At 33.8% G+C, this 20,635-nt stretch overlaps 1 protein-coding gene across 4 annotated transcripts in view; it reads left to right on the plus strand.

The window, feature by feature from the left end:
* The window catches only part of BRD1 (bromodomain containing 1), a 45,368-nt gene that overhangs the window by 17,243 nt on the left and 7,490 nt on the right, over window positions 1–20,635 (plus strand). Inside the window, exons 6-10 of one of the 4 annotated variants that reach the window (XM_087722160.1) lie at window positions 2,502–2,814; window positions 5,596–5,856; window positions 10,429–10,917; window positions 14,252–14,386; window positions 16,764–16,982. In XM_087722160.1, the coding sequence (XP_087578286.1) occupies window positions 2,502–2,814; window positions 5,596–5,856; window positions 10,429–10,917; window positions 14,252–14,382 (1,194 nt within the window). In that variant the 3' untranslated portion in view covers window positions 14,383–14,386; window positions 16,764–16,982. Of the gene's footprint in view, window positions 1–2,501; window positions 2,815–5,595; window positions 5,857–10,428; window positions 10,918–14,251; window positions 14,387–16,763; window positions 16,983–20,191; window positions 20,328–20,635 lie in introns of those variants that run through there. The other 3 variants (XM_087722161.1, XM_087722157.1, XM_087722159.1) reach the window with 3 other exon arrangements.

Raw genomic sequence — 20,635 nt, forward strand, 5'->3', positions numbered from 1 at the left:
TTTTCCTTGTCATTCTTGTAAATTGTCATTTTTGAATTCAATTTCAAATCAACCTTGGTTCTTTTTTGTAGTACTTTTAAATACAGTCTATATAAGCAGGCATTCTTAAAATGAAGTTCTGGGTCCATTGTTCAAAAACATCCTTCAGTTTGTTTTAAAATATTTTGCTTCATTTACTATTATAAGTCATGTTTGGGTGTTCTTCTTTAATTGTAATCTTTAGTTTCATCTACTTTTATTTACAAATATTCCTAGAATAAGGACCACAATTTTGATGAGAACTTCAAACCTTAGAATTGTTAGTCAAGTCAGACCTGATTTTTATGATGGTCATTAAATGAATCATCACAGTTGTTTAAGCAAAGCTGCAGTTGAAGCAAACTCTGTGATCATAGGTGCAAACCCATTCTTGTGAAATTCTGGAAACGGGGGAAGGGAGCCATCAATTATAGTCACATGACCTTAGGATTGACCTGCGATCAAGCACAAATGTGAGATGGTTGCCATTGAACATACAGGTGTTGCAAGTGTGAAGGTTGATTATAAGTGTCTAGACCAGATTTTTTTCAGTATTGTGATTACTTTGAACAGTCACTAAACAGACATTGTAATCTGGGATTTTTAAATTCTTATTTAACACTTTTTTAAAGAATTCAAAGCCATTTTTACATGGGAAAGATTCCTTCTAATTAAATCCAAAGTCTTATTTTGAATCCATATGGATTTTAATCCATTTGCAACTTTCCAACATCAAAGATTAACAGGTAGTCCTCACAACCAGCATTCAGATTTGAAGTTCCATCACTAAGCAATACAGCTGTTAAGAGAAGATGCCAATTTTGCAACCTTTTTTTGCCATAATCCATAATCACTGTTAAGCAAGCCGTATAATTGTTAAGTGAATCTGGCTTTCCCATTGATTTTGCTTATTGTATGCTCTCTTGGAAGGTTGCAAATGGTGATCACATAAACCCTGGGATGCAGAAACCATACATGCTGGTTTCCAAGCAGTCACATTTCGATCATTTGACCACAGGAAAAGCTGCAACAGTCATAAGTGCAAGAACCAGTCATAACTCAGTTTTTTTCAGTCCGTTACATCTTTGGACAGTCATTACACAAATGACCATAAATTGAGGATTACCTGTAATCAGTCTTTTGCTGTTTATTCCAGAAAAAAAAAAGTCCTTAAATTTTGAAACTTCTTTCACTAAGGATTAAAGGTAACTCAGTGTTATAAAATCCAAAAGCTTCTAATAGCTTAAAACTAGTTAACAAACATTTCCAAAAATGATTTTAAAAAATATGGAAATCCAGTGTTCTTTTGAGGCACCAAGCCAGGGTTTGAACAAGATGATTATTGCTTCATCTTCCAGAGATCTAAACCCAGCAGAGACTGTTACCTTATTGTTTCCTTGTGAGGAACAACTGTTTCAAATACTTGTGAGTGATTTCAAGTCCTCCTTGTCTGCAGAGGAATTACAAAGAAGCAGTCTATTTTCTGAATCTTCATTCCACTATGATCATCTGCTTCACTTCAAACCAAGTTGCTTTGTTCACCATTTCTTCCTTGGAAATCCAGGCTTAAATGTTAAAATTAACTTAATTAGGTTAAACTCATTTTGAAACCAAAAAAATTGATTTAAATATAGGATGCTTAGAATAAGATGCAAGAGTCAAGTTCTAAATGTCAAAAAGTGTAAAATAAAATCAGACCATTTTGATTTTTCTTAATATTTTCTAATAATCCGTTGCAGCTTTTCAAAACAATATCTTGAATTTCAGTATATTATTCAAAGTGCATATAAAAGTGCAGAATATTCTATGCATAGAACTGGTGGTTTTGTGCAGCCTGTGTTCAGATTGAAACCAACATGTTGAGACATGGACAGTTGTCCAGAATGTGGACAGTAGGAAAAAGAGAAGGTCAGTGGAATGATGTAGCATTCAAAGTCTAAGGGAGGAAAGGGAAAGCATTGGGATGATTGTGGGAAAGGTGGGCTGATTACTTGGACATGAGCGTCACTAGGAGTGCTATTCAGATGGTAACACTCAACAAAAAGACGTAAAGAAAAGGAAGTAATGGGATTATTGAGGAGTGTTGCTGATCAGTTAAATATTCGCTCCTGGAATTTAGAAGACACAGAAGGAATGGCAACATGCAATTTAAGGTGGAGGAAAGAGTGGAGTAAGATGCTCAGACAGACATGCAATAAGTACAGAATGTATCAGCCTTGTTCTATTTATCCTATAAGACCCCTCCAGATTTCTCTTGATAAAAAAAAGCATGATTGACATCTTGCAAGGGTTTGGTTCATCTGGATTGAAACCACAACACCCCACTCTCCATCCCACCCCCGTTCTAAAATGGTGTAACTTAACTTCTGAGCTAATTGTGTTCAGTGCATGGAACAAAATACATGTTTTGGTTTCATGCATTCCCATAATTATCTATCCATACATCCTATCTACATGTCTTCCATTTAAAATCTGTATTTCAGGTTCCTGATTATTTGGATCACATCAAACATCCCATGGATTTTTCTACTATGAGAAAACAGTTAGATGGCCAAGGTTATAAAAATCTAGATGAGTTTGAAGAAGATTTCAACCTTATTATTGAGAACTGTATGAAGTACAATGCAAAAGATACAATATTCTACAGGGCTGCTGTGCGGTTAAGAGATCAAGGAGGTGTTGTTTTGAGACAAGCTAGAAGAGAGGCTGAAGCAATTGGATATAATAATGAAACTGGAATGCACTTACCTGAACGGCCTAAACTTGAATCTCCTCCACCTTTTACCTGGGAAGATGGTAAGGAGATAAATGTCAACTACTGCAGCAATATTTTCACATTTTTATATGAACAGACATTTTTGCGGGTTATTCTATGCAATAAATGAACACTTTTTAGCCATGTTCTTCTACATTCTTAGAAAAGAATTGTACATAATTAACTGTACATAACGACAATCCTGTACCAGAAATTGTTTTAAAATTAGTTCTGCATTTAAAATTGAATGGGGATGTGGATGGATTACTATTAATAAGAAAAAAGGAAAAGATGAGACACTATTTGAAATATATCTGTGTTATGTTTTGTTATGTGCTTTTGATTGCTTGGAAGAGACTATTTGTTTCCTGAATGAAATGCTTTTTTTCTAATGCTTAAATATAACTTTTCTCTGTTTTCGTAATTGTCTATATTTCTACTTCCCTTCCTATTGTTTCTTCCCAAATTGTCATCTTTATATTTATTTATTCACTGTTCTTTCTGTTGGAAGATAATGTCTCTATATATCCCAAGCTGGTTTGTATTTGTGAGAGAGAATGATTGGTGTAGGGAGGTGTGGATCTATTAATGTAGTAAATTAAGTATCTTACTTTACAGATATTTTTAATTAATAGTTTTTAATTATATAATATATTTATAGTGCTGTACTAGATTTTTTAACCTAAATTCACATGGCAGGGAAGGTGAGTTTTACAGAGGAATTTTGCTTTGCTATAAATTATTTCTTAAATTATTATTATTATTATATTAGTATTAAATTTATTCTTTCAGAAAATGTGGTTTGTTTACTAGGACTGCTACAGTGACAATTTATCAATTACTTTGCAAGCATGTTTCAAGAAAGATCATTCTTTTGTTCAAGGTGCAACAGTCAAACCTTGGATCTTACCTTTGTACTGTTTATACAATTAATATGAATTCCTACTTAAGTACTAGTGGAAAGCAAAAGCATAATGACAGCCCAATAATTCAGTTTAGTAGATCTTTAAAGAGTTATTGATTGCCTTATTCATCTTAATTTATTTACTGAGAAAGGACTGGTGGAATAATGTATGTTCTGCATCATTAAATAAGTGCCTCCCCAAGATGTTAATGTTTCATAATTTTAGGAATAAAGTTCAACTTAATTCAGGGCTATATTAGATATAAATGTCTCTTCCAGAAATTAATTGCATTTTCTTTTAATAGAATGGCTGGAGGCCTTTATTACTATAGAGCTTTGTACTATGAAAATAAAATAAAACGGGCTGTAAGGAGGCTGCTTAGTATCTTGGTTGATTATGCATATAGCCTAGTTCTAACACCACGTGACACACGTTGAAAACATTGAAGTAATACTTTGAGATACAAAAATAAACTGCATGAGTAATACAGAAATCATTTTGGCTGCTTAAAATTAAAAGCTGATTTGAACATTAACTTTAAGGCAGAGGTTAGATTTGGCCAGTTCTTACCTTGTAATGGAGTAAGTGACAACTATTTGTGCTGTGCTTCAGGAGTAAAAATCTATGTGCAATGTGATTTTTGTGTGTGAATTGGATTCATTAATACTTATTAAAAGTAGCATACTCCATATTGGATTGCTGCTGGAGGAATGAATTTTATAGCAATTTATCAAGTTTATTAAGTTAGTTGACTGCTGGGTGGATTTGATTTAAATCAGTGATTTAAATCACTGATAAAAAGGCATTGATTTAAATCAGTGGTTCCCAACCTTTTTTTGCCATGCCCCACCTAAGCATCTTTAAAATCCTGACACATACACCCCCAGTGACATATAATTCTTACTTTACTCAACAAGTGAACTCTACTCACATGGAAGAAGCCTTGAAGGCCATTAACTTGGTTTAAACAAGGTTTAAATTGCCCCCATTAAAAATCAAGTTGCCCCCCTTTGGGAGTGGGTCTCACATTGGGAACCACTGATTTAATTCAATATTTTTTAAAGAGCAACTGTCATCTCTGTCCCACAGCGGCTCCTCCTCTGACCCGCTGTTGACTCACCAATAGTCCCATTCCTTTTAATGGGATGGCTGGTGATGCGGCAGTGACACAACAAAGTGAGGGTTATGACGGGCAGCAGGTGAGTGGATGGCAGTTAATAGGCGCCACTATGATAGATCTGAAATGACAGGTACTCTTTAAATATAAGGACTTATTCTTGGTGGTAGTTAGAATCTTTAATATTATTATTTGCAAACAAAATGAAGGTTTCCTATTTAGCTTGCAGAGCTTGGATTCATTGAATGAGTTTATCAAAAATGTAAATATTGCAGAATATGCAGCCTCATAACTAAGTTCCATTTCATACTGAATAAATTAAATTATTAATGTATCTTAAATAGAAAACTATCTAAGATAGATTTTTACTCCAAAAGCAATTTATTAAAACAAATTTGATTTTAAAAAAATCAGAGTTAAATTATTATTTTTATTTTTTTATAAAATTCACTTTTTATCTACCCTGGCTGATTGCCAGATGTGGTCATAGTTACTTATTTTGTAGCAGCATTATCTGTTCTTAAGGTGCCAAGAATTGAATTTGAAATGTATGCTATCCAGCTTTTTAGGCCAGCAAAATCATTCCACACAAGCATAGGGAGATTTAATGTTTTAAAATAATAACTAGGATCGAACTTCAGGTCCTGTGTTAACATAGGATGCTGCTTTAGTGTTTGCAGTATAAGTCAATTGAAATAGCAACCTAATAGTTTTTGTTTAATTGAGTATCACTGTGCAGCAGAGTCATACTGTTCCTCATACTATAGAAAAGTATTGTAAATGCCTGTGTTTTAATTCAGTGGATAGGTTACTGAATCCTGCCAACAGAGTGCACATGTCTTTGGAAGAGCAGCTGAAAGAATTGTTGGAAAAACTTGATCTCACTTGTGCAATGAAATCCAGTGGGTCTCGGAGCAAACGAGCAAAGCTTCTAAAAAAGGAAATTAACTTGATTCGCATCAAGATAAGTCAGCAACATCATCAGCCCCCTCAAATTGAATCAGGTATTGGAAGTTTTGAAGAAGAAAATGCAGTAGTGGAACACGAAAGTGAAGAAGAAGGTAAGAGACATCTTGATTTAAATCATAATAATACATTCAGAGGGACAAGGTTGGGGGATGACAGAAGAGGTAATTTATTATTAGTTGTAAAGTTTTAGAAGTCCAAAACAGTTCTAAATAGGAGTATAAGGGGTATTTTTTGTTACTACATATAGCTTGAAATGATTTTTTTTCCTATTTTTCCTTACCAGAATCAAACAGTATATTTAAGTGGTAAATTCTGAACCCATGGGAAGAAATATACTCCTTTCCCCCATATTCTTTTTAGGGGAGGGGGATGGATATTTTAGAAATACTTTAGTGGTCACTATTAATACCTAAATTTACTTTAATGCTGTAGCATAAATTTGTTGGTGCATTTAATAAACTTGAAGAGCAACTCCATGCATTTTTATTCAAAATAAAAAATATGTTCTCTTTTGTAGAGATTACTCTCAGGTAATACATGTAAGAGTGCAGTTTCCAAAATACTAGTTTTCTACAAGGGGAATTGTAAATATGTTCAGTACCAATTTTGTATTTAAGTACAATGACAATAAAGAGAAGACTGAAATCAAAATATTTAGCAATATCTTTCCATTTTATCTAAAAGGTAGGGCAATATTGTAATTAGAAACCCTAGATGTTGTAGAAAGCAAAAGAAAGCGCATCCAAGACAGACCCACAATCACAATACTAAATATTTGGAAATCAAGTTGATTCCTAAGTAATTTACAATCTGTAAGAGGTTGGTGGTGGTGTCATAGCCAGTTTAATGGGAGAGGTGAACAGGTTAAAAAAAAGTCCAAATTGTTGTTCTAAGTCATAAAGATAGAAGATATAATATTTTTTTCCAGAAGACCTTTCTATAATCTGATACTTTCCAGATTTAATAGTTGACAACAATTGACACTGTAAACATTCCAGTGTTTGCAAATTGTAATGCATGAAATAGGAAAGATATTCTATTTTTTCCCAAATATGATCAAAAGGCACCAGAAATACAAAAGTTATAAAGACCCTTTAAGCACTGCCATAAACAAGCCTGCATCCTTTAGATATAATGTACACAGAATTATTGAATGCTATAGATCCGTGATGGTGAACCTATGGCACACGTGTCAGAAGTGGCACGCAGAGCCATTTCTCCTGGCATGCAGAGCTATCACCATTTGCTCTTCCGGGTTCAGGCACAGTAGCCAACTGGTCTTCACGCACATTGGTGTGCCAGAAAGCAGAAGTGGAGCCTCCTGGTGCACATGTGCACGTCAGGAAAATGATATTTTTGTTTCCAGGGTGCACATGCGCGTCAGCCATTTGGTGATCTGGTTCCTGGTGCCCATGCACACACAAAACCCAGCAACAGGAAGAGCAATGGCCGCACATGCCAAAAGACGCGAAGAGGACTCCCGGCCATCACTTCTTAGCAGACTAGAGCTGTGGTCGGGGCTTCCCTCCTGCCCCACCTGAGCGGGCTTCTTGCATGGCCTCAAACCTCCAGCCTGTGGCTCATCTGTGGCCCAAAATCCCTGGCTGGCTCGAGTGCCCCAGAAAAGCAGCGGCAGCCACAAGGGGAAGGGTAGGGGTGGCCAGCCGCTCCCTGTAGCCACTACCACACTAGCCAAAAGTGGCACTGTGACAGCTGCCAGGGGTGAGGGAGCGGCAGTGGCAAGCATGGGCAAGGGCTTCCCTCCCCACCCAAGCGGGCTACTTGCATGGCTCTGGCCCGCAGCACTGACGTGGATCCACGGTCTGGAGTGCCTGGCTGGTGGAGTACCCCAGAAGAGCCGGCCAGTCCCTGCACAGCCCCAGAAGAGTCGGCCGATCCCCGCGTAGGCCCAGAAGAGCAACAGCTGCAGCCACAGAGGCCTAGCCAATTGGCCACAGCCTCCATTTCCAAAAGCAGGCTGTTCAGTCGCTCCCAGTGCAGTCCTGGACACAGCAAAGAGCCTCGGGATAGTGGGGGAGGCTGTTTTTGCCTTCCCTAAGTTCTGGAGCCTGGGGAGGGCAAAAAACGGGTCTATTGTGGGCCAAAGGGGGGGGGGTCGTGCACACATGCTCAGTTGTGCGTGCATGCACACATGTGGATCGTGCACATAGCATTATGGGTATGGTATGCCTGCGTATGACCCCCTTGCGCTCCCCCCGCTTTTGGCACGGGAGCCCAAAAAGGTTCGCCATCACTGCTATAGATTGTCTTATACCAAAATTTTGATACAATATAAATGGAGTAAAAAGAATGGTCTTAGAAAACATTACACTCAATGTGGGGTTTTTTTTGGTTCTTTTAGTGTTCCATCAAATTTTCAGGATTTTTATTTAAAAATGGGGAGAAGGATTCAGATGTTAGATTTTTCCCCTTTGACTTTCATTTTTAATATTATAGAATGTGAAGTATAAACCATGGTTTTGAGTAAACATGCACAGATCAAATTGCATTCACTCACAATAAAAAATAAGTGGTTTTTTTTTTAAAAAAAGCCATACGTATGTGGCTTTGTTTAGTTATTTCCAGGCTAAAGCTGCTGATAATATTCTACATAGCAATCATTATTAATAGTATAATAACCAAAGTTCACATAGCAGTAAAATGAATTACCATATGAATAAAACATTGACAAATTCTAATTCATTAGAAAAGACCAGTTTTTCCCTTTAGAAAAACTCTGATCACAAATTTCATAAAGCATGTTAATTAAATCTCAAAATTACTCTAATTATATTCAAACTTGAATGCTGTTATTTGAAAAGAAATAAGAATAAGAACAATAAAGTCCAAAAGATAAGCATAAAATAAGGTGGCTAAATAATTCAGTATGAAAATTATGGCTATTAAATTCAATTACATTACTTTGGTGGGATTCAGATGGCTATGCCTTTCTTATTCTGTCACCGAGATTACCATTACTAATATTTCTCTAAAAGTATGTATTCTGTAAAGGTGTATTGAATAGTAATGTCATTATCAGTCATGGCTGTACACTTAGTAAGCTATCAGCTGTCCTTGATCTTCTAGTGCCAATGTGTTTCAAATTATTTAATTGGTAGGAATGTAAATATCCCCCTTTATAAAACATAAATTTTCAAAATAATCAAATTGATTATTTAAATGTGAAATAAAGTTTTATCGTGGAGGCTTTTTAAGCCTCTGAAAATAAAATAAAAAGGTTAAGACACAAAAATGTCTGTGCTCTGAAATTATTTTCTCAGCCAAATTATCGTAGAGGTTAATATCTGAAGATGGGATTCAAATAAATTAATTAATAAAATTGTACAGTAATAAATTGGGTTAAAGTGTTCAGTTTGTGTATGGCAGTTACCATGTGAAGACTAACTTTTGTAAGTTGTTATCTGGGGTTATTTGGTTTGTTTTCTATACAAAAAGCATCCACAGTAATATAGCCAGACTGAGATACTAATGGAAAAATTATAGAAATAACTACTTTGTTTATGCTTTTATCTAGTCGGTTTCATGCATGTAATACAGGTAGTCTAATTTAATATTGACTCCAAATTATAATGCACTGAATGAGGGGGATTTAAGATGAATCCTTGTAATTGTGGCCATTGCAGCATTCCTGCAGTCACGTGGTTGCCATTTGTGATCTTCACTACGGTCTTCTAATAAGCAAAATCAATGGGAACCTGGCAAATGGCAATCAGATGACTGTGGCACAACACAGTTGCATAGTATTCAACTAACAGTGGCAACTGGACTTAATGGAACTCCTTTCAAGTGCTGATGTAATGTCACACCTTATGACGGTCTCCTAATGATGAACTTTCCAGTCCCAGTTACATTGATAGCGAGGAATATCTGTATTTGGAAATTAAGTAAGAAAATTCTAAAAATTCTAAAATTCCTACCACAAAACTTTTGAAAAGAATTTCTAAAATATCACTTAAATAAATAATTAGATAAATAGAAGATAAAAGGGGAATTGATAAGAATTAGTTCTCTGAAATATTTTAATGTATTCTGCCAAAGTATTTTAATTAAATTAAACTGAAAATTTGTCATATTTATAATATTGCTTTCTAAATATATTAATTTAATCCCTATTCTTTTACTTAACAGTTAAAAAAGGAAAATACATAAAATACATATGAATATATATATGTATGTATGTATGTACACACACACACACACACACACACACACACACACACACACACATATATATATATATATATATTCATTCATTCATTCATTCAGTGCATTTTATTGAAGTAGAAATAGTTTATAACAGCATAAGGCAAGAGAATATTATGATATAAATCTAATATTTAAACATTCGAAACATTGATATGAAGTCCATAACACAAAACATTCATAATATTGGTTCCAGTGAGAGTTTCTATTCCCAAATAATGACATTGAATATTAAAGCCAGTCTTTTTTACTTCTACATCATTCCCACATAAATTTAGTCATTAACTAGGACAGATAGTTTGTTTAAAGTTTACATACATGAGATGCTTTACTTTGTATCAAACAATATTTACTGCGGGCTACATATTTGATACTAAGTTTTATGTAGTAGCTCTTATAATTACCAGTTTTCAAAAAAACAACTTTATTAATTTTTTCAGGAGATAAATCTCCCCCTAAACTTGAACCATCAGATGCATTACCTCTTCCTTCAAACTCGGAGACTAATTCAGAGCCACCAACCCTCAAACCAGTAGAACTCAATCCCGAGCAGAATAAATTTTACAAAAGAGTAAAATTTGACAATGAATTGTGTAGTACTTCCATTCAGGAAGAAATAAACGGACACACTCCAGAACATGTACTTGACAGTAATCTCAGTGAGTCGACTGTTTCTGCTGTAGCTGAGTCATCAACTGATGTAAACAGACGTACATCAATTCTCTTCTGCAAATCGAAAAGTGTAAGCCCCCCAAAGTCTGCAAAGAACACTGAAACCCAGCCAACTTCTCCACAGCTAGGGACCAAAACCTTTTTGTCTGTAGTCCTTCCAAGGTTGGAGACACTACTGCAGCCCAGGAAAAGGTCAAGGAGTGCATGTGGAGATTCTGAGGTGGATGATGAGTCCCCTGTAAAGCGTCTGGATACAGGTAAACATTTGCTTTACTTACTTTTTCAATAACCTAGATAACTATTAAATATATTAATTCATTTATATTAAATTAACAAATACAGAATGTGGTTTATTTGGTATATCTTTTATCAGATTAATTTTCTTTTATTAATGTGTATCTCTACTTTTTGGTACAGTACATTTTTGGTCTGCTCTTGAAATTGTGCTTCCTGACTTTTATATAGTTCCTTTTGTTTCTAATGAATAGAAATTACTTTATTTAAAACTCAACTGCAAAATATATCCATGTCCATGTAACAATTTAATAATTATTTCTTTTTGGGGGGGGGGGGGTTGAATTGTGTCATGGCATTTGAAAATGTATGTCTATTTATCTTACGTCTGTATATTTAGTTGTAAATATAGATAATGTACAAGTGCTTCTACTGGACTATTAAATAGACTTTGTATTTTCTGTATGTTTTATGCAGTGCTTCTAATGAAAGCTAAAAAATAGATGTCCTTGGTATTGATAATACTAATCTGAAATCTCTATAAGTGAGCGGGTAGCAGACATCTTTAATTACTACATTTAATTTAACATAGATAATTAATTAAACCTATACTTTCATAAGTCCTAATATGATAGAAATTCATGTATGACAAAGAATTTTATGTCACATTAAAGTCAGAATGCTTGATTAGAAATATTGTGTATACAATGGAACATATGCTGTTTTCTAGATACTGTTATCTATAAATGTGCTGTCTGCAAATTTATTTGACTTTTTATTCCTGAAAACAAATGACATATCATAAAAATCAGTTATTTTAGTATTAAGAGTCTACCTATCAATACAAAATGAATGCAAGAATTCTGTGTTTTAATAAGTAGGATAAAATAATTGATTATTGTTTTATTTCTGTGTGTAAACATACATAACTTCTGTTTAGAAACTGAATTCTACCTTTGAATTTGGATCTGTGAATCAAAATAGTAATGACAGGCTGACTGTTCAACATCTATTGTTGCTTGTACACTGTTTTTATACTGCATGTATTTTCAGGTTGAATATACTCTCTAAATCTTGAATAATTGTCTGAAAATGATCAATGTACACGCATGATAGCATTGTAATTATTTAAAATGAAAGGCTATATATTTTCAGAATTTATAAGAGAAATTTCATAACATAATTTAAGAGTCAGAATAAAATATAACAAACAAACAGCATGTAACAGTACAAAAATAATGTCAATCAGAAAATATTAGTCAGTTTAAACCTAATTCACATAAAACCTCTTGAAATAAAAAGGGTTTCAGTTGCTCTAAAAAGTTAATAAAACACGTAGAAGAGATTTTTTTAAAAAAAGAGAACAATACCCAACAAATCTAAATGACTCTGGATTTATTTATTTTTTCAGATGTTAGAAACCATTCATAGAGTTCACTTAAATTATTTTACTGTCTTTCACAGAAGGCAAATAGAAAACAAAATATGTAAGATCTATTGTGGATTTATCATGTTGAATTGAATTCAAAAATTGTAAAGGTAAATGTTAAAAGTTTCTTAGAACTCCTGTTAAAATATTTCTACTCTAGGAATGAATCACTTTCTGCAGCTATGGGGAGAAAAGAGCTGGGTTTTTGCCACCTTGCTATATAATTGGATACATGATTATGCTACACAAAAGGCTTTATTTTTCATCTTCCATTCTGGGATTTTTGTTTTATTTTATTAATGTATTATACTTGTTAAAAGACTTACAATTGATGGTTAGTGCCAGAAGTATTCCTGGGCTGTGTTATGACAGTTGGTGTTTGTCTGCAATTTGGGGGTCTGGCTATCCATGTATCGAATGTCTTGTAAGTGCTATAGAGGTGGGTTAAAAAATATGATAACTTAATGGCACATGAGCATTTTCTTGATATAATATAATACGATTTTGAAAAAGCTGCTCAGGTAAGCTTTTAAAATATTTGAGCTTCTTACATATTGTTATAATTTTCACATTTCAGACAACTGCTTATTTACTGAGAGCATATGCACCAAAGACAAATTCCTTGTGTGTCCAATCCCACTTGGAAAATAAAAAATTCTATTCTATTCTGTTAAATTGCTTTACTATTTTAGAAAGGCAAAAAAATAATCACAACTTTCACTGCCTTCCTGAAAATACAAAAGCCGAATTGTACTTGGTGAACAATGCTTTTAAATTTGATGCTTCATACCTGCATGTATTGAACTATCAAAGAACCGTTCTATTCTGTTTCTAATAGTTACAGGCCACATACTTACTTCACAAGTAGGAGTGATGATCTTTCTCTGAAGTAACAGTGCTATGATGTATATTAAGTGAATTTTATTGCTTCTGTTATGATTTGAGTAACAATATTTTTAATCCATTTTTTCCTGCATTCTGTAGAATTCCTCAAGCATGATTAGAGCAGCATACTGGATTTAAACCAGTATATGTTGGATTGAATTATGCTTTGATTCCATTGAATCAATGATATTTAAGACTGAAATACAACTCTAAATCGACTATAATGTATTGTGTCTTTATGTAAGGATTTGGTTATTGGGAATGCATATTATAGTAAGCAACTTTGTTGTTTGATACTATGGTTTTGTGAGAATTAGGACAAATGTTCCACTTAAGTGTAGAGAAAAAAAATATTATTTCTAACTGTTCTATTATTATTGCTATAATTACCAATATTTGTGGGCATAATTTATATTTGAAGTATATACTTGTACTATATAGTTGGGAGTAAATGAAAGATAATTTTATTTTTCCTCAGAACTTTAGTTTTCTGATATATTTATAAAGTGCCTCCTAAAACGCTAATAAATCAGGTAGTCCTGGTTCACAGACCATTCATTCAATGCTCAAAAGGAACTTATGCCTGTTCTCCATGTCCTGTTCTCAAAAGTCGTTGCTGTTACAGCACACCCACCCACACCCATCCCATGATTGCAGTTCAGGCACTTTGGCCAGCACACATTTCATAACACCCATGCTATTACTAGAAAAGAAAAACCCAAAGCAGCTTTTCCCTGAGCTGGATAGTGCCAAAGTACCTTAAGCCTCTATTGGCTGTATTTGGCTGGGTTGCAAAATTGGGGTGGTGGTGCACAAACAATTTTTCTTTTTTCTCGGTGCAAAGCCAGTTTCAGCCGTGCCCAGAAGCTCTTTACAAAGAAACACCCCTTTGCTCCACTCTGGCTCAGGGAGAGTCTGCTTTGTGGCTTTATTCCCCCTTCACAGTGCAAAGCCAGCCCCATAAGCCCAGGAGCATGGCATTTTGGTGCATGTGGGCTCAGGGAGGACCTGCTTTACTTTTCTTTTCTTTTCCCCCGGTGAAGCCGGCTCCATATGGCCCAACGTCAGACTGGATATGTCTTTTCAACAGGATCAAGAAGACAGTGGCAAAAGTCAGCTGGGGTGGGGCGCAGGATGGCAAAGGACCAAAAAGGCATATAGGAGGAGAGATTGATGGGGTGAGTTGCAGATTCCCTGTGTTCACAAGTGCATCAGCAATTGAGATCTAAACAGTATGATCCGGATTCCTGTTTCCCCGAAAATAAGATCTCCCCAGGTAATAAGCCCAATCAGGCTTTTGAGTGCATGCGCTAAAATAAGCCCTTCCCCGAAAATATTGCAACACAGCAGCAGCCATGAGGTGACTACGCTCACTCACCACCTTCTGCACCTCAAAAATAATAAGACCTCCCCAAAAATAAGGCCAAGCACTTATTTGGGGGGGTCAAAAGAAAATAAGACCCTGTCTTTTTTGGGGGGAAACACGGTAATCAAATGTATACAGTTGAGGGTTCAGGAGTACTTCAATATAAAGCACTAGCCTCCTTTGATTGGATATATACTGAAAGAGTGGTTCATATGTTCTCTGTGGGGGTGTTCCCTATATGTTTCTGGATAATGATGAAATACATTTACTTTCTAGACTTCCATTCTGCTTTGTGTTCAGGATCTTTGGAAACAGATTTGTGTTCAGTTTGCCTTTTTGTAAAATAAGTATTTCTTACTCAACACACTTTATGGCAGACATTTTAATAAACGATGCTTTCTAATAATGTAATCCTACAGCTAACAAACTAACTCTCTAAAGCAATGTGTATAGTTGTGGCTAACATTTATTGCAATGTTTTGTTCAACATTTTGAAAAGGAAAGAGTTATTTTGTACAACACATGTATAGAAAACCAATACTTTTAAACAACAACAAAATATTCTTATGTCTTTGAAGTTACATAAGCTCACAAAACAAACAGGGAATATAAAGCATTTGAAAGGCAGTCTTGCAGAGCACATTGATATAAGCAAATCCCTCTACTTGAAGTGTTAAAATGATAATGTCCCCCAAAGGATTTTTTTTTCTTCCTTTCAGGTCTTTCCCTGCTTGCCTCCATGTGTGTGCGCATGCGCAGAGGCTTTGCTAATGGGTGCTGCTAATGTGTTTTCTATGAATGTAACTATTGGCACCTTTCCTGGTGCTTGAAGGATAGTTTCACTTTCCCATTCTTGCATAGATAAATTAGCTCAACTAGTTTAGTAAACTGAATACATTTTTAAAAAAATACAGGAAGACCCCTTAATTAAAGTGACCCCATAATTGTTAAGTGGTATGTAGAAATGAATAAAGGTTAAGTCCAGGGCTTATGATCTGCATTCCAGTAAAAGGATTTCAAGGTTAATACCCGTCTCATATAAAGAAAATAAATTTAGTATAACTACTCTCATTTTTTTTTAATCAAACAAAATTGTTAAATAAATAGTTATGTTGGGTAATAGCAGTGATTCCTGCTGTCTTGGGGGAAAAAAAAGAAAAGAATATGATAAGGATATCTCTGGATTTCTAACATCTTTGTGTTCCGATTGTCAGAACTCATGATTACTAAACAGCAAATGATGTGCCTAATACAGAAAATGTCATCTTTCTTTTGTAAAAAACTATATACAAATAATGAGGGCATCTTTTCTTCTCTTTGAACAATTGACAATATCAGGCCATAGTATTTTTTTTAAAAAAATCTGCCTAAAATCATGCATTATCAAAATATATTCCTATATATTTAAACTGCTTTATAGATTCAATTTCTTAGAGGTTTATAGGTTCAATTTTTTATCTAGTATTAAACTGCCTCATAGGTTCAACTTCTTATCTATTTACATTCTTAGGAAGTTCTTTATCAACATTCATTCTATGGTTTATCTGCTTTCTTTGATATATATATACTTATACTATATAAGTTTTAAATAGAAATTTACAGGTAAATTAAGTAATTTTAGCTAAATTCAAGACAAATGTGTTTTCCTATATTTATGCTGAATGAATTAGTAGCTTCTAGTAATCTTAAATATGTTGCTATACACCATATATGCTCAGGGTAGTTTCTTAGGTTTTCATTACTAACATTTTTTTCTCTACTATTGTGGCATAAGGCAAATTACTAATATTGACTATTAAATATAAAAATAAGTTCACAAGTATCATTTGCATTTTGTTTTTGAAAAAGAAATCTGCCCTCCTCCAAAATCAGCCCATGATTTTTATTAAAATACTTTTAACATTTTCTCCTGATGCCAATTTCAATAATGAGCAGCAGATTCAAAAAAGACTGTTTCAGTCTGTTGTATCTGTTTTTACTATTTTTGCATTATTTTAATAGCTTTATCATTTAACCACAGACCTCTTCTCTGTAGATAGGTTAAACATATAATAAAGAACTAGTAAAATACATGGATAATTTGCATAGTTTTTGCTAATCTTGCTCTGAAAACTGCTGGGAGGAGGGCTTATTTATATCAAGCTCTTTTCCTTTCAGTGAGACTAAATGGCTTTTTCACTGTCTTCCAGGTTCTCATATTAACTAATATGCTGACTATTTATCTATTTGGATCCTAATTATTTTCTATTATCCTGAACACGGACTGGAATTCAATGTAATGATCATTTTGGAACGCAGAAAGACAATTACATTTCAAGTAATTATTTTGGATCATGTTGGAGACATCAGCCACATCTTTATAACAAAATCAGTATCTTGAACACTGTTGGAGGAATTCTTTGATATATATGAACCTATGCTCTTCATTCAGTATATTTTCCCATCTCTGTAAGTTATAAAATTGTATGTTGCAATCTATGTGACATAAATTGGCTGTAGGTTTACCAATCCCCAGAATCTTTATCTTAGATATTTTACTTGTGGGTTGATTGGTTAAGAATGTTCCTTTCCATTATCATTCCTCTGCAAACTAATTCAATCTTCCATCAGCCCAGGTTTAGACTTCACCAATAATGTAACAATTTTCCACTTTATTTGTTGCATAAGGTATGAATATCCACACAGCATGTAATAAAGACACTAATAGTTTGGGGTTTTTAAGGAAATAAAGCATGGTTTTATGCATACACGTTTTTACATAAACTTAAATTGTTGAAACTACTCACGTTTTATAATTTAGCTAACGTCTACATAAACTAACCTAATCCTGTGTGCTTCAGTTCCCCATAAAACAAGTAGCAATAGCTTTGTGCTATTTAAAGTAGATGGGCATATTTTTTTCTAAATTCAGTATCTTATATTGGACTTTACAAATGTTAATAATTTTACCTTTATGTTTTCTATATTATTTATGCTTGCTTGTGTGGCTGTGCTTGCATTTTTTTTAAAATTTATTTTTTTCATTTGTTTCAAGAGAGGGATCAGTAGAGAACATTACTCTGGTAGTCACAAGTTGATTTAGTTATATACATTTCAAAAGGCTTTTAGCATTGTTAAAACCTTTTTCATTGTATTCTCATCTTCAATACAATTCAGTTAAGTTCGTGATAACACACTCAAGTAAAAAAAAGGATTTCATTTCGTGTGTATTTGTGTGTGTGTGTGTGTGTGTGTGTGTTGAATGACAATAAAACAATAATTTGTTAAAATAAATGCAATTATGCTATGATAAGAAAAATATCTATAATTGCAGCTACAATTACTTATTTCAACTTCCGGATTTCAAATGCACATGCATACATTATCCCTTAGACTTTATATGCCTGAATGCTACTAAGGTTACTATGTGGAACAGTAGTAATATAAAAATAAATCTTTAATTAGCTTCCTGCGGCATGATATTACATGGTAGAAACCTTATTCTTTAGAAGGAAAGTAGACTTTATGGGTGTTTTTAATAGTGAATAATAATAATCTCAATTAAATGTCATAGTCTATTTTTTTCTTAAAATCAAATTAACAGCTGATTTTGCTGTCACAAATGTTGTTTTATCTAGCTATACCAAACAATGAAGTATTTTCATATATATACATCCCAACACATGCATACATATATGCAAAAACCATCAGGAGTTAAATAAGCCCTTGAATCAAAGTCCTATGGATTGGTTTTAGGTAGATGGGACAGAACATCTGATAGGCAGAAGTTGAATTTAGATGTGTAAGTCCATCAGTTTCCTGGTGGGCAGTCCTTGAAATTTTTCAAAATTGTTTGAAATGTCAGTAGTATACACTTCATAGATTATTTTCCCTCTTCATTTTTTAAGTCAATTTCTTAAATAGTCTGTCAGCAAATCCCAAATATGAATGGAACTATAGATAGACTATATTTGTTCCCAGCAATTGGTATGTTATATTTTGCATTTATTTTGAAACTCTGCAGTTATATAAAATAATATGTATTATAGACTATACCATATAGACATGGGGAATAGAATATTTATTATGGATTTAGACTCATTTATCAAATTGGCTAAATTGGAAAAAAGCATGTAAATGCTTTAAAACACAATGTTTTATTTGCTAGATATTCTTTGTAGACTTCTGAGAAGGATACAGTCTTTCCACAGTTCCATCTTCTCTGTGTGTGTATTTGTACTGTGGTCAGAGTTACGTACTGTGTTTTGCATTAAGAAGTAATTATAACAATAGGAATTATTTTTTTCCCATTTGCATGATGATTTAGGAATATAATTGCTGTTTCTGAAGTATCATACTTACTAACATGCATGCACATAGTAACTATTATTGATAATGGGAACAATTTTACCATTGTATAGAGTGGGCATGGGTGTAAATATAGATACTAGTATAAAATGTTTGATGTTAATACTTCTGAAAGCCTTTTAGGCAACAAACAAAACATTTTTATTTTGCTATGAGAAAATGTCTTTAATATAGAGAGGACAGCATCTGCTGCCTGCTGTCATGTATTAATCTTTATTAAATACCGAGCCAAACTGTAATATCTTGCTAATAGTAGTAGGTAAATATTCTTGTATTGCTTATTCCTCATATATGAGTCCATGTGTTTCTTTTGGCATGCATATATTATATGGAAATTGTAGGAGACAGAGTGGGAATTTGAATTTTATTCAGCAGGATCATACACGCTTGGATTATTTTGTTGTATGAGTATCACATGGTAACATCCTTTTAAAACAGTTGTTTAACAATGAAATATTGGAAATATTTCATTTATGATACATATTTTGGTGCCTTGATTATTAGTCATAAAAATTGCATCATTCTTTTTAGTACTTGCTCAACATATCAGCATATACACAATAAACCTGCAAATATTTTCTTACTATATTAGATTTGCCAGGCTCTTTTCTCAAATTTAAAATGGTCAAATCAGTTTAAGTTACAGACGTTTGGATTCTGGGAGTGGTATTGTACTGTTTTGTATGAGATAGCATGTGTATACAATAATAATGCTGGATGATGATGATGATGATGAAGATGATGATGATGGTGATGATGATTTTAAATTTATGGAAATAAACACTCTACTGACTGTTTTTGATCCAAACATGAGATGAGAAGTGGAGGACAATGACTTCATTTTCTTCTGGCCAGTGGGGAAGAATAATTATACTTTCTTTTGCAGCTACGGTGGTTTATACTGAATATTACCCACGTGGTTACAGTTTGTGATTACATGTTTTCTAAAGTGGTAATTAAATGAAGGGTTTTAGTTGTGTGTTACTTCCTCTGATGTGACTCTTCAACTGTTATTTCAAGAGCAGTACTATTCGACATGACTTGCAATTATTATTTCCTTTGACTGGACGTCCTTTTTTTTTTCCACTGGTGCCTACAGATCTTCTGTAGTTTTTTTTTTTAATTAACATTTTATCCTTTCTTTTCAAACACTACAGCTCTGTTAATAGAGACAGTAAAACATGCGTATTAATGCATATTGAAATTAGTATGAAACTCCAGCATCCTTCCAAATTAGATCTATTTTGTTTTTTCTTTGTTAACCTGCCAGGCCTTTCAAACGGTTTTGGAGATGGCAATAAAGAGTCAGAAATAGCTGACACTCCAGGAAGAAAAGTTGAACCTCGTCGCCGTTGTGCATCAGAGTCTAGCATATCTTCAAGCAACAGTCTGTTGTGTAACTCAAGGTAAAAATATGTTTGCTTAAATGAAAGGATGCTCAAAATATAGTGGAGGGATTGGCAGTGATCCCTTATAGATTGAATCCATAACACACATAAACGGACACAGAGATTCAAAAGTTAACTTTAGAAAATTAAATATCTCTTAATGTTGCATGAATGTATATACTAACAAACAGAAAGGAAGAGAGCTTTGCAATTTTGCCTGAGATGGATTTTAGTCCTTAGTATAAAGTTCAGGATTTTTAGTTCTCAAAGAAAGTAACTTTTTTGCAATGCTAGCTAGCTTTTCTTATCAGGGATTGTAGGCATAG

The sequence above is a fragment of the Thamnophis sirtalis genome, unplaced genomic scaffold (genome assembly GCF_051295495.1).
Source record: "Thamnophis sirtalis isolate CommonGarterSnake01/CBP01778 unplaced genomic scaffold, rThaSir2_p1.2 scaffold_9, whole genome shotgun sequence".
Classification (NCBI taxonomy): Eukaryota; Metazoa; Chordata; class Lepidosauria; order Squamata; family Natricidae; genus Thamnophis; species Thamnophis sirtalis.